General features: G+C 42.0%; 2 protein-coding genes across 4 annotated transcripts in view; one reads left to right on the forward strand and one right to left on the reverse strand.

Moving 5' to 3' along the window:
• Nucleotides 1-3,249: 3,249 nt before the first annotated feature.
• EXTL2 (exostosin like glycosyltransferase 2) lies at nucleotides 3,250-11,541 on the reverse strand. Of its 2 annotated transcripts, XR_011337839.1 has the most exons (6): nucleotides 11,457-11,541; nucleotides 9,447-9,516; nucleotides 7,796-8,223; nucleotides 7,161-7,257; nucleotides 6,359-6,429; nucleotides 5,725-5,777 (listed from the first exon to the last, which is right to left on the reverse strand). XR_011337839.1 is itself a non-coding variant. In XM_069862178.1 (5 exons), exons 2-5 carry the CDS (start codon nucleotides 9,449-9,451, stop codon nucleotides 5,286-5,288), a joined length of 996 nt encoding a protein of 331 aa, XP_069718279.1. In that variant the 5' UTR covers nucleotides 9,452-9,516; nucleotides 11,457-11,531; the 3' UTR covers nucleotides 3,250-5,285. The 2 variants fall into 2 exon arrangements, 1 of the variants encoding a protein (XP_069718279.1); XM_069862178.1 differs by lacking the exon at nucleotides 7,161-7,257 and having other exon boundaries at nucleotides 3,250-5,777; nucleotides 11,457-11,531.
• A 419-nt stretch (nucleotides 11,542-11,960) lies between these two features.
• SLC30A7 (solute carrier family 30 member 7) overlaps nucleotides 11,961-14,345 on the forward strand; it is a 32,964-nt gene continuing 30,579 nt past the window's right edge. For both annotated transcript variants that reach the window (XM_069862219.1, XM_069862218.1), the window contains exons 1-2: nucleotides 11,961-12,109; nucleotides 12,196-12,297. In XM_069862219.1, the coding sequence (XP_069718320.1) occupies nucleotides 12,055-12,109; nucleotides 12,196-12,297 (157 nt within the window). In that variant the 5' untranslated portion in view covers nucleotides 11,961-12,054. The remainder of the gene's footprint in view (nucleotides 12,110-12,195; nucleotides 12,298-14,345) is intronic.

Here is a 14,345-nt window from a genome sequence, read left to right on the forward strand (position 1 = left end):
CTCGGTGTGCTCCACTGGCGCCTCGGTGTCCCCTCCTGGCACCTTGGTGTCCTCCACTGGTGCCTCTCTGTCCCCTCCTGTCGCCCCTGTGTGCCCTCCCTGACACCTTGGTGTCCCCCTCCTAGTGCCTCTGTGTCCCCCACTGGCACCTCTATGTGCTCTACTGGCGCCTCTGTGTCCCCCACTGGCATCTTGGTGTTCCCTCCTAGCACCTCAGTGTCCCCTCCTGGCACCTTGGTGTCCCCCCTAGTATCTCTGTGTCTCCCACTGGCACCTCGGTGTGCCCCAATGGTGCCTCGGTGTCCCCTCCTGGCACCTTTGTGTCTCCCATTGGCACCTCCATCCCTCCTGCCTGTCACCTCCCCGGGCTGGCGAGGTCTCTGGCCACCCTCCTTGTCTCTCCGCTGTGAAGCTCTCCCAGATGCGGTGTCACCTCTGCTTCCAAAGCTACTGCAGAAACACACACGATGACCTGTTGCTCGACATCTTGGAAAAGTGAAAAGTTGTTTTTCTTGGTGGTTAATTTGCAAAAGATGAATTAGCCTTTAGTTTGTGATTAACTTACAGCCAAAGAAAGAGTAAAATGTGTTAAAAATTACTTTCTTCGACCTCCCTCCCCTTTAGAAAGAATTACTAAGCGCCAGTTGGAGCAGATTGTTCATCTCGTTTGTACAACTAAACAAGCAAAAAGTTGCAAAGGAGAGGTACCATGAGGAGAAAAGAAAAAAAGGATGCTGTTCTCTCCCACCCACCCCCAAAAATACTACCCTTGAAACACCTTAAAAAGACATTGTAATACAGAGCAACATGCAGCCCTGAGATCCACAGAATCACCACCATGTTCTCCTAACACTATAAATAACCTGTAAGTACCAGTTCATATCACAGAATCTTTTAGGTTCAAAAAGGCCTTTAAGATCATTGAGTCCAACAGTAAACCTAACACTACCTAGGTTACCATTAAACCATGTCCCTAAGCACCACATCTACACATCTTCTAAACACCTTCAGGGATGGTGACTCAATTACCTCCCTGGACAGCCTGTTCCAGAGCTTGACAACCCTTCCAGTGAAGAAACATTTCCTAATATCCACTCTAACCCCTCCCCCTCAGCACAATTTGAGGCAATTTCCTCTCATCCTATCGCTTGGGAGAAGAGACCAACACCCACCCCACTACAACGTCCTTTCAGGCAGCTGTAGAGAGCGATGAGGTCTCCTCCCAGCCTCTTTTTCTCTAGGCTGAACAGCCCCAGTTCCCCTCAGTGTCTTTCTTTTAGCGAGGGGCCCAAAACTGAACACAGGATTCAAGGTGCAGCCTCACCAGCACCTAGTGCAGAGGGATATCTCCACTCCTGCTGGCCACACCATTTCTGACCCAAGCCAGGATGCTGTTGGCTTCTTGGCCACCTGGGCACACTGCTGGCTGGTGTTCAGCCATCTGTCAACAGACACCCCGTGGTCCTTCTCTGCCAAGCAGCTTTCAGCCACTCTTCCCCTAGCCTGTAGTGCTGCAGAGGCTGGTTGTGACCCAAGTGCAGGATCCCATCATCCAGGTCATCAAAATAGACACATGTAATTAATTAATTCTAGCATGTCTACAAATGAGGCTGAACATGAGTAGGAAACACTTCAACCCTTCGATTTCTAATCTAGAAACACTGGATAACCTTAAAAGCCTTACGGATATGCTGAATGACTACAGAAAATACTTCTCACGCAATTGTTTTCTAGTTGCTTTATTTTTTTTACTTTTGGTATTGGTTCTAATAATTAGTCCCTGTGTTCTCACATTCCACTTTCCCCCTTTTTTTCACAGCTCCAGAATATTCCTAAATATGACTCGCTTTGTGCCTGGTCCTGTGAACTTAACTGAGAAACCTCATCCTAAGTTTTAAGTACTGTTCCATGAGAGATGCTTGCAAGAATGAGACTGTAGTCTTCTGTAACAGCAAATTAAACAAATGTTGTTGGAGGGTACTTGCTTTTTATAGAAAACAATGTTTATCTTTTCCTATATATATAGTCATATCTATGTGACTATATATTCTTATTCTATATGACTTGCACTTGTATATGACCCTTAATCAAATCAAATATTTCATCTTTTAATTGACAAGCAATTCTCTCAGGGGTAACATATCCTGTGTATGAAGAGAGATATCAATGTATTTTCTTCAGAACCATACCTTTTTAACACCATTGTTTACTGAAACTTTCACTACAGTTCAACATAACCTACATTTCTAAGCCTGTGCTGCACTCTGCTTGTATGGAATTTGTATAAGCATACTCAAATTAACTAACTAAAGTATCTTTGGCAACAGAAGCAAAGATGGAGCAGTATATCCCATACCTAGAAACCCTACATAGAGAGTTTGTGTTGAAGCCTATTCTTTGTAAATCCACCTAGCTAGGCTGGTAATCTAGGAGGCAAACATGACTAGAAACTGAAGCCCCAATTACCAAATGTTCATATACTGCTTATATATCTTTGGCAAAACTACAACTATGTTTTTTATCACATGCAAGTTCTCATTTGTGGTAATTCATTATTTTTAACATTTGATGATATCAAGGCTACAATTACATCTTGTGGCATTTTTTAAACTGTAGGTAAGGAAGCAATTTTCTTTAAGTCCAGTTGCATCACTTTAAGAACATATCCTGATTTTTGCAATAAAGATTTTTAAAATATATCTGTTACATGCCATTTAAAAAATCATGTTAATTTCAACAGTAATTTCTACACAATATTTTCAGGTGGTGATGAATACGCTTAGATTCCAAAATATTTCTAAATGACATCTAAAGAATCTCTTAGGAGAAATCATCACATGTATATTATTCTGTTAAAAATATAAATTCTCAATAGTATCTTTCATTAAAGAATCTTAAGGCACTTTTATTAATATTACCATGAAGGCATAAAATGTTACCAGCCTTTACAAATAACAAGAAAAACCCTCTTGGTTCCTAAGGACAAATAATTATGGCTAGAGCTGAGGTCTTACCTTTGAATTTCCTTTGCTATCCAAGCCTAATTGCTTAAGGCTGCATTTTTTGATGGCTTGTTCTCCTTACAAGTGGGCTGCACCTAAATTAAGTGAATGTATATGCCAATAAGTACACTTGTTTTTTACAAAATGAAATCTCAGTGCTGCTCATCTGTATGCAAACTGCGAACTTCCTTTAGACACCTAACACTGAAAAACTTGGCCAATAATCTGAAAATAAATACATAACAAATCTGGTTTATGTATTTTATTTGACAATGGTACAAATTAAATTTATCAGTATAATAAAAGGTTTTTCTATCAATTCGTTCACTGGTACAGAAGAATGAAAAAAAACCCACCAATGCAACCAACCAAAAAACAATTTCTTCACCCCAACAAGAACCCAGTACTGAGATTTGGCTGACCTGACAGTTCATTTCACATTTTAAAAGTAAGGTAAACATTTGTAAGTCTTCACAATTCTAGCTGATATTGCACGGAATGGAAATTACAGACCAGTAAGTAAATGAAATGCAGTGAACTACCACTAGGGAAGCTGCATTTCTGGAGAGATCATAGACCAGTTTGTATACTGTTTATCACTACAGCACAATAATGAAAAGCTACTTTTCACTATTACAAAAAAATTATGCAGACTTTACACTGCCATATTAAGATTTTGCCCTTTAAACGTTACAAAAGTACTAGGAAGATTTCACCGTACAGAAAGCAAATCTGTTAACACTGATAGAACAAGGCAAGAGAATCCTCCATTCCCCCAAAGAAATCCAGACTCACACCCCGAACCAGCTCTGTGGTAAAAGACCTGTCATGTTTTTCAACCACTTTTTATTCAGCTAACTTATTAGAAAAAATAATACAATTATACACCATTTGTGCAGATGCTATTGGTGTACTAGGTATTAGCTATTATTGATTGCCCATAGATACCTTTGAACTAAGAATCAATTAAAAGCTAATGCAAATGAACCTAAATCTACTTCAGATGCCAAATTTGATTCCTCTCCATGATCATGGAAAATGACTGTCTTTTGTTCTTTCTTCCATATCACAAAAAAGTTCTCCAACTCCAATGGAAAAGGTCTGTGCTGTCTATGTTAACACATTTCCACAACTAGAGGGTCCCACTGTTGTTAATGGCTCCATTTCTTGCTACAGATGAAGCCAAGGAATTTGGAGACTAACAGTCCAGCCCTGTGAAACATCACTGTGCCTTAAAATACTTCAATAATGCTTTACCAAAAGTAAAGTACACACTCAATTGAAAGAGTAGTTAAAAAATAGTAGATGTGTAATATTACAAAATGTACACTCTATAGAACAGCTTGATACTAACAGGAATTGTAAACAAGATGCTTTTTAAAAGTGAGGATTTTCTTGGGCACATTTTTATAGCAACGTGCATGCAAAATACCAAACTAAAATTAAGTACTAAAGAGTGTATTAATAAGTAATATCCCATCCATTTCTTCTGGTTGCTTATCTAGGTTTCATATTTCACATATTCGTGTTTCTCACATTTCCAATTGATAGGTTTTACCTTGCAGCTGCTTGCAGCAGCTGTAGGCAAATCAGTAATAGGAAAAAAAAGCCACATCAGAGATAATTTTCCACTACCTCAGCAGTGACAGATATTGCAGGCAATGATTTTATGACTATCTGAGATTAAGGTGAGGTACTCTTTCTGGCTTGCTTTCACAGCGGCTTCAGGAACAGCTCAGTTATAGAAGAGCTTATATACAAACTTCAGAGGGGTTTTGTACAGGAGTCTAGTTGCCTGGCCAACAGTTTGCTGTAGTCCTATGTGGTTTACTGGGAACTTGGGTAGGGGGAAGTGAGGAGAAGAGGGAGGAGGCAAGGAAGCATCTCACCATATAACTATCAAAAATATGCCTAGACCTCATTTGACTAGATACATATATTAAAAACAAAATCAAACCATAAGCACTGAAGGGCAGGAGTGCATTTTTGTCTGCATGTTTCTGAAGAACTTGCCTAATTAACTGTAATAGCTTTTCAGGTTTTACGGAAAGAGGATGATTTTATGACAGCTGACCTTTAGTAAACAGTCTCTAAGTTTTCTCAAAACTTACCTTGGAGAATCAGTAAGAAATAAAACCCCAAACCATAAAAAGCTAAATGGAATAAATTCAGAAAGAATTTACAAAGAAAGATGGCCAAGATGCAGTAATTGCACCTTCTCTCTTTGAACTCAGTACAATTCACTGTGTACTGTTTAACATATAGCCCCTTAAATTCACTGGCTTACATTTTATTTTTGTGATTGGCATAATTAGGAAAACCAAACTGAGAAATCATGATATTGGAATATTTTAAAGGCATGCCATCATAAATATTAACCAGTTTATTTACACAGTAAGATCTCTGTAACAAATGCTCTGCTCGGTGCCACATTCCAGAATAGCCACTGTTAGTGTCTTTTTCTAAATTTCTTATATCAACCGGCTTCACAAACACTCCTGAAGGCTTTCCAGTGCGCTTGGCTACCACAAAATTCATGGCAATATCATCACAGTTCTGAGTTTCATCTATTAAGGCGTAAACAGCTTCTGGCTGTCGTTGAAAGTCTTCTAGATAACCACTATGAAAGAATGCCGCACCAATAAGAACCATAGAATACTGATCTCCGTTTCCAAATCCAGGGTTCTGCAATTCAAAGCTGCCATAACTGTATACACCTGAAGGAGTAGAAATGTGTTTTCTAGGAACAAATCCCACTATATGGTCTGGAAATTGCTGAAAGAAAAAAGAAATTTAAAAAATAAAACCAAAGCCCACATTGTGAAATGTGTGTTAAGTATTTTCACAAGAGAGATTTATGCTTCTTTTAAACTGAGGGGAGCACAAGATTATTACCAGGAAAGAATGAAATTGTTGGCATTAGGTCCTTTGATCTGCGTTAAGTGCTGCAATTAGAGTTTTGCAAAACTGACACGATATGCCTCATTCCACATCATGTAGTGCCAAGAAACATCTATCCACAACGTGCAGCTGTATATTTGGCACTCAGAATAAGTTTACACACAATTTCTCTCAGAGAGAAAAAAATCCCCACGCTTTTGTTTTGCAGCCTATCTATTTAAAGAAATTCAGCAGTCAGCAACCTTACTGTTCACGTGCAAGAAGAGTAAAAATTATTTAAGTTATAGCTTACAGATCTAGCTACGATTAAAGAATTGTTTTGCCATTTCTACTATTCAACACTTCGATCCTAGAAAATCAATAGTAAAACGTTTTTATATAGTATTACTGCAATTAAAACCATTAATCTCTATTGTAACTCACAAATACTGCCCCACAAAGACACAAAACTTTACCTGCCAAACAGAAAAGGCAAAAGCAAGGTCATGAGCGCTGACTAGTGTATCATCATCCATCATTAAAACAGCTGAAGGGAGGAAAAAAGAAAAATTTCTAACTTATCAGAACATTAAACACATGAACATAATTTGCAGCACAGTATTTGACAAGTTGCTGTGAAATTTTATAACCATTAAGGCAAATTCCAGAACTGAATTTTATCTCCTTGAAAGTAGATTGAGAACACACATTTAGATTTCAAAGCAAAAGCTAAGTTGCAGCTTTGTGGTAACTGGAAGCCAACCTAACTTATATTTCTCACGCTGTTTCAAAACTCAGCAACCTTTGGTCATCTTTAGTACAGCTAGACATTGATGTGTTGGAAAACTTGGGAGTGTTTGGCAAAGCAATTTAAAATTTAATCTGGTATAAGAGTACAACTAAAATAAGGAGATACCATTCTTTAGTGCATGAGATTTATATGGAATTCTCAGTATAATATTTTATCCATCTCCACACTACTTTTAAGTTCTAAATAAGGAAGCTTAGTACATTGCACAGGTGACATTCAATATTATTACCTACAGAAGGAAGCAACCTTGCCTTAAATTTTAAGGAAAAGACTATCAGGAAGCAGAAAAGAAAAGATATTATTAGATCAGAACTCCAGATGCATTCAAGCTTTTTAAGTTTATAGTCAGGATTAATCCAATTACAGTAAATAAAACATTTGGGAAGTTGAAGTTTCTAGTGTCTGCCTAGAAGTCATGGATTTTGAGTATCAAGGCATGTTAGGAAGGGGGCAGTAAGTAGAATTACCTTTACTAATCATGAGTAAGGTCAGGTCTGTAATGCAACATGGGGGGGGTCCACTTGAAACAAACAGGGCTTATTGTTGTGCTTCTCCTGGAAAGAGCTTAGGAAGAATATTTACATGAACAGCCAAAAGACTGGGGAAAACACTCTTAAAAAGGATGCATAATCTCAAGATAGAAAGCCAGACAGCTAAGGAGGGAAGTTTCTCTGAAGAGCAGAACATGCTTGAGGATTTAGTCTTATAATGAATGGATGAAATCAAGTCTTTTTACCAGATGATCTAAGTCCAAATTAATGCAGGGACTCAACAAATACATACATTATGAACTTCAGTTTACATTATAAACTGAGGCTGAATTACCTATGTTTGCCTGACAAAGAAAACGGAAAACAAACACAGTTGCAAAAGCCCATGAACTGCATTTGACACCCCTCCTTTCTCCCCTGCTCTTCACCGACAGCTCCAGCCTGATGCGTACATCTGGTACCACAACAAAGGTTTCTTCTGTATTACCCACATTCTATTAAGTGGCCCAACAGATCCATGGATTTCTTACACAGTATAACTCAAACCATTTTAGCGTTCACAATCTAAGTGTGAAATAACATTAATAGTAGCAATATGAACTGCTGATTACCTTTCGTTTCCAGTTCAGGGAAATTCTGGAGTCTGTTCCTCATGCGATTTACAGTTTGAACTTTAAAGACAACAGGGACAGGATGAGGCCCCAAGGAATTCCACATTTCCTCTGGTATCTTCTCACCAATGTTGTTCCAAACAACAATTACTTTATGTAGGTGGGGGATGGCTTGGTAATGATTTAAAAGCTTTAGCAGTAAGTCAGTTCTGTTATATGTCTGCATAATAAGAGTAAATGAATCCAAGGCAGACTGAGTCTGGGTTTTCGGTTCCCTTCTTAAATTGGGCATTTTTTCATCTTTGATACTGGGAAGCAAAGCTGTTAAAGCACCTGCCACAAGAAGTAAGACAATGATCACCATGGAAGTGAAGCGTAGTAGGCGAATTCCCATAACTCTTCCTGGAAGCTTACAGAAGTGAAAATACCTTTAAAACAAGTAATAGGAAAAGAAAAGTCATTAGCCCCATGTATAGTTACCTCCCTTACTTGACCAAAACTCACAACATTAAGTAGACTTTTGTTTTAGTAAACAAAAAAGGAGGATTTTAGGACTTCGGGCTATTACTTTCAACTATCTAGACAGATATTGCTGGTACTCAGTTTCTATGTTTACTTGCTTTTCCCTTTTTATTGTTAACTTCTAATTGAATTGTTTAGTGAAAATGGATCTATAGTAATTCTTTAACTTGATTGTTCATCTCTTAGTTTCTCAGTATTGCATTTTTGATTAAACATTTATATACCTCACCAAACCCATCCAGCTGAAATCAGAAAGCAAATTTGTACAGAGATTCAGTACTTTCAGCATTGCAGGAGTTCTGCTTTAGCTGGGAAACAAAAGGGAGAGAAGGTGTCTCCTCAAGAGCAGAAAGGAGGAAGTTAAATGCTCTTCCTTTTTCCATTGCTCAGGTACCATACACAGAAGGAAAAATCTTTATGACTGAACTGCTGGACATGCTGTCAACAGTTTGTATATCTACTCATTAACGGTTATTAATGTGGAAAATCTGATTCGGACCATACTAATGAGGCTATTAACACAGGTGGAGCAAAAGAAACGCCAAATGAGGTAACGTAGGAATGCAACAACATCAGTAATAGCTGGTCTGCTGAATCTAGAACTCAGTGGAAACTGGACGTGTCAGATGCTAGGTGCTATGGACCAGCTAACTGGGGAAGCAGCCTTTGTATAAGGCAGGGGTTTCTGGATCCTCACGATTTCACAACTAAAAGGTGGCTCCTACAAAAGCAGCCCTGACATTCATGCCTCTTAGGCAGCACTCCCAGTTCACCACGCATTTATAAATTATAATCTCAGCAGGATCCAGCAGCCACTGCATTCTGTAGTTTGCACCTCTAATTTATCATCCAGATCTGTTCTTCCTCCACAAGATTAGTATGAACTGTATGTAAGATGAATATTCTAAGCTAACTAGTCAGTTACTCATCTATACATATTACTTATGTTACTCCATTTGTAATTTCTAGGCTTTCAGCAGGGACTTCTGATCAAAGGAAGTGATCAAGGGCAGCCCTTTCAATTAGAATTTTTGAGAGAGCATCTATATTTTTCACATAAGTTTTGATCATATGCCATGCTCGAAAATAGGAACAAACTATTTTAGTCTAAAAAAACCTCTCAACTTACCTCATTGTTGCCAAGTAGGATTGTTTTTCCCTCCCTGTTTCTATAGGATGGTGGCTTGTGATCTTTTAATCTGTTGGAAATTACAGAGACTCTATAACTGAAGATGAACAGTTATCCCACATGATACCCAACATTCTCTTACATGTAAATTTCACAGAATCACAGAATAACCAGGTTGGAAGAGACCCACCGGATCAGCGAGTCCAACCGTTCCCATCAAACTGCTTATTGATGTATGCATTCTTGGCAATTATCCAATCCCTTTTCCTATTGCTCAGCTGAATAATTATCTCAGCCTTTCCATGAACACTTCAGAAATAAGTTATTGCACCAGTTGGTTAGAAAGACAGAAAAAGCGTGTCTCTTCTTGTCAAATTGATTCTCTGTACCAACACAACATGCATTTGTTCAACCCTCAGGGTCCTACAGGGACACAAGTAGGTCTTCAGAACCTCCCATCTGCAGCTCTGCTTACCAGACACAACTAAAATACACACTTGGAAGCCACAGCTGGGCAAGTAGTCCCACTAAACTTTTCTTTTTTGGCCCATCCCCTTCACACTCTCCTTCTACTAACCTTGCCACTTGTGTAGGGGCTTAAGACACAGGATTTTGTTCTTCCCATCTGTTTTGGCAACTCAGCAGAAGGGAAAGCAAATACAAATGCGACCACTAAAAGGAAGAAAGCACAAGATGCAGGACTGTGACCTATGAAACCTGTCTGTTAAGGCTCCCAGGTTGTTGGAGGGATTTTTCTTCTTCTAAGACTAGTTGAACAAAGAAAGGGAGATTGAATAAAGAAAGAGAGATTTTAGTTTTAATTTAGGAATCGAACTATGTAAATTTAGAGAGCAAGAACTCCTATTTAAGAACTGAACCTATGTGAAATTTTGGAAGAGTAATTTGTTTAGGTTATAGAAACTTACTTCTTAGAAGCTGGGAATTGCAAAGCTGTGTGGATACCAGTCTATGCCCACACATATAAGTCTTTCTAAATTTGATTTCCAATTTTACCACTAACTTATTTTGTGAGGTTATAGAATTCAGTGAAACTGTTTCCAGAAGTTACTGGTGTTGGTTGCTCAATTTTATAGGTGTAAACCATCACGCCTGACTTCTAAACCTAAGAAACATCAGTAGCTACTCTGCATTCCTTAGGACCATGGTATCTTGGATACAGGTGCCTTTAAACAGGTGAACCTTAGATTCTCTTCCCAGTTGCAACCTAAACATGACAATACTCACCAATAATTAGTTAAAATTTAAAAGCATACTTAAGATGAAGGTATAGGTGTTGTTTACTGTGGCAATGACACCCCCTGGCTTGCCATACACTCCTGTGTTTACTCAAACACACAGAACAGGCTGTAATGACAAGCAAGGGTAACGTTTATGTTCTCTAATTAAATTAAATGTCTGTATACAACCCTTAGAATTAGCACCACGATCCATTATGCCAATCAAGTTATGAAACCGCCACACAAGACAGACCTCTCTGAAAAAGTCCGAGCCCCCCACACCACGTGTGGAGAACAACTCTTGAAACAAAACCGATGAAAATAAAACCCTGTCTGGAGAAAAGGCTCCAAGGATACCTTACAGCGACCATCAAATACCTGAAGGGGCCATAAGAAAGCTGGGGAGGGACTGTTTACAAAGGCCTGTAGGGTTAGGACTACGGGGAATAGCATAAACTGCACAGATTTAGGCTTGACATAAGGAAGAATTTCTTCACCATAAGAGCGGTGAGGTGCTGGCACAGGTCGCCCAGGGAAGCTGTGGCTGCCCCAGCCCTGGAGGGGTTCAAGGCCAGGCTGGATGGGCCTTGGGCAGCCTGGGCTGTGGGACGTCCCTGCCCAGGGCACAGGGGGTGGGACTGGATGATCCTCCAACCCAAACTATTCTGTGATTCCACGAATCTAAACGCGGTATTTTAGCCCCTTTCCAAGAAAGAGGCCCGCGGGCCGCCCCCTCCCCCAGCCCAGCCCCGCGCCCGCCGGCTGCGCTCACGTTGCGGAGGGCGCCGGGCGAGGAGGCGCCGCTGACTCAGGGCCGGCCCGGCCGCGGCGCCGCCCGCCGCTTCCTCCCGGCAGCCCCCGCTGCGCAGCGCCGCCCCGGCCCCGTGCCGCGCGCTGCCGCAGCGGCTCCGAAAGCACCGGGCATCGCCGCGAGGACGGGCTGCGGCTGCGCTTGGCGGGGATCGCCAGGCGGGCGGGGCGGGGCGCACTCGGTGCCGTCGGAGCCCCGCGTCCCACCAGCCCCGCCCCGCGCTCCACCTCCCCCAGCCGCCGCAGGCCCCGCCCCCGCGCTCCTCAGGCCCCGCCCATCGCCGCCCCGCCCTCCCATCAGGCCCCGCCCCGCCTCTGACCCCGCTCCCCTCTGGCCCCTCCACGTCTCAGGCCCCGCCCCGTCTCAGACCACGCCCCTTCGCGGTCCCCTCTGAGCCCGTCCCTGCGTTCCTCCTCGCCCCCCTCTGGCCCCGCCCCGCCCCCCGTCCCGGCGCGCGCAGGCGCGCTCCGCGGAGCGGAAGTGCGAGGGGCGCGTGGGCGGGCGGCCCGGGGAGCGCTGCCGCCGCCCGCCGCGATGCTGCCTCTCTCCATCAAGGACGATGAGTACAAGCCGCCCAAGTTCAACCTGCTCAGGAAGGTGTCGGGATGGTTCAGGTGAGCGGTGTGGGGCGGGCGGGGCGGGGCGGGCCGGGGGAGGCCGGTGCCCGCGGCGCCCTGACCGCCGTGTGCTCCCCGCGCAGGTCCATCCTGGCCGACAAGACCTCCCGCAACCTCTTCTTCTTCCTCTGCCTCAACCTCTCCTTCGCCTTCGTGGAGCTGCTCTACGGCATCTGGAGTAACAGGTACCGGGCGGGAGCGCGGGGAGCCCAGGCCGCCGCCACGTCTGCGGCTTCGCGAGGCGGGGGAGGAGGAGGAAGAGGAGGAGGAGGAAGCCTGTGGCCGCCGTGTGCCACAGGGATCCTGTGCCTGGGAATGTGGCTTCGTGTGGAAGTGGAGGGTTGGGTGGTGAAAACCAGCTCTGCAGCAAACATCCTCGTCTCTGAGGGAGAAACAGGAATTAACCCACCCTGCTGTGGCTACGTGGCACTTCATGTAGCGCGCAGATTCGCACAGGTGGGAAAACCAGGAGGGACTTGGCTAAACTGCTAAACGGGAAAATCTGTACTAAAACATAAGTGGAAATGTGGAGTCTTTCTGTACTGGCGTGTGGTGTCTATTCATGACACTGCTGTCAACAGACACTGGTGGTGGTGTCTCCATCGCAGTTCAGCCTTGGTAGAGGTGTCTCGTGGTTCTGTTTCAGTCTCTAAGTCAGTACTTCAGGGTGAAATGGAGAGGGCTGGAAATGTCGTTTAAGCCGAGAAGTGTGTTCTTCTACATGGAACTTAAAGTACTTCTTATCAAAAGCTCTAGCACGGACAGAGATTACTAGGACTCTTAATCATAAGTCTTGAGTGAATACAGCAATGTGGATTTAGAAATAAAATCTCTCAAAATGCGCTATAAAGTCTTTAACCTTGATGACAGCTATCGCCTCTGTAGTGCCAGTGAAAGCACAGTGCTGTCTTGGGCACAGGCTGTCCTGGCAGTGTGCAGAGCATCTTGGACGTGCTAGGGATTTAAGTTTGATATTAAGTCTCTTTGTGTGAGGATTATTGTATGTGTAGCCTGTCTGCTCAGGTATGGATGTCTTTCTTAATAGCTCTAAAGTTGTAATTATTTTTCTCAGTCGTTCAGGTCTGAAGAAATTTTTGTGTTCATGTGTCAGTTTCTTTTAAGCATAATAAGTTCTTGGTAGTGTGACCAGAGATGAAAACTGTACCAGAAAGTCCTGTTTATGAGGTGATTAAACTGAGAAACTGAAATGGCACTTGCCAGACATTTATCACTAAAGAATTCTCTCACTGGAATTGAGAAGGCTCTTACTTATTTTTGTTCATTTTAGAAATCAGGAAGTGGGATTTCCTCAATAGTCATTAGTTGGATCTCTTGTTTATGTTTCCAGTCACTAATTTCAGGTGTCCTTACATTAAATCTAGATTTTGGGCTAGAACAAAACAATATCTTATCAAGTCGCTCTTACGTAGAGAGGAATAGCGGAGAATATGGTGAGGAATGACTTCAGTCAAAGCAGGCATTCATGCCTTGGAAAAACAAACATCATATGCAAACAAAGAGCCCTATAGGGAAAATTGTTTCCTGAGTTTGAAAAACACAGTTCCTTTGCTCTGTGAGATATGCAGAAACAGAATGTTTGTAAAGGGGATTTACTGTATCATCTTGGAGCACTTCTTTATTCCACTGTGGGCTATCCTGGGTATGGCCAGAGCCTGATGCTGCAAGTAGTAGAAGTATGGCTTTGAATTCTGTTCTCTCTGGTGCCTTTGATGATGGCCGTGTACAAGATAGCAGGCCTACCAGGCTGTGATGATTATTCAGATGATTCTTCCCTTGGCTTCCACAGACCAAGGAATTTCTTTTTAATTGTGATTCTGAAAACTACACTTCTGTCCATTTAAATCTAAGCAGATTGCTGTTTGTTCTTTTATCAGGATATTCCTGTTTCAAAATTAAATCTATTATTTCAGCCTCCAAAGTTTTTGTGTGCAAGTTCTGAAAGTATTAGATTTTATTATCTTTGGTTTCTTATTCTTAATTTTTTTACATTCTCCTTGGCTCTTGTTTGCCCAGTAACTTATTTCCTGAACTCACATAGATGTTTTGTTATCTTGTCTTACAAGTTCTCTGGTGTGTTGATGTTCTTGTAGCACAGAAAACAGAACTGGATGTAATATTTTGTTACCTGAGAGCTTGTTTTAAGTTGAAATCTGGTACAGTTTCTGTTTTAAAATATAATATTATGTGCATACTAGTGTAGTTTAGTGTTAAG

The sequence above is a fragment of the Phaenicophaeus curvirostris genome, chromosome 8 (genome assembly GCF_032191515.1).
Source record: "Phaenicophaeus curvirostris isolate KB17595 chromosome 8, BPBGC_Pcur_1.0, whole genome shotgun sequence".
NCBI classification, from domain to species: Eukaryota; Metazoa; Chordata; class Aves; order Cuculiformes; family Cuculidae; genus Phaenicophaeus; species Phaenicophaeus curvirostris.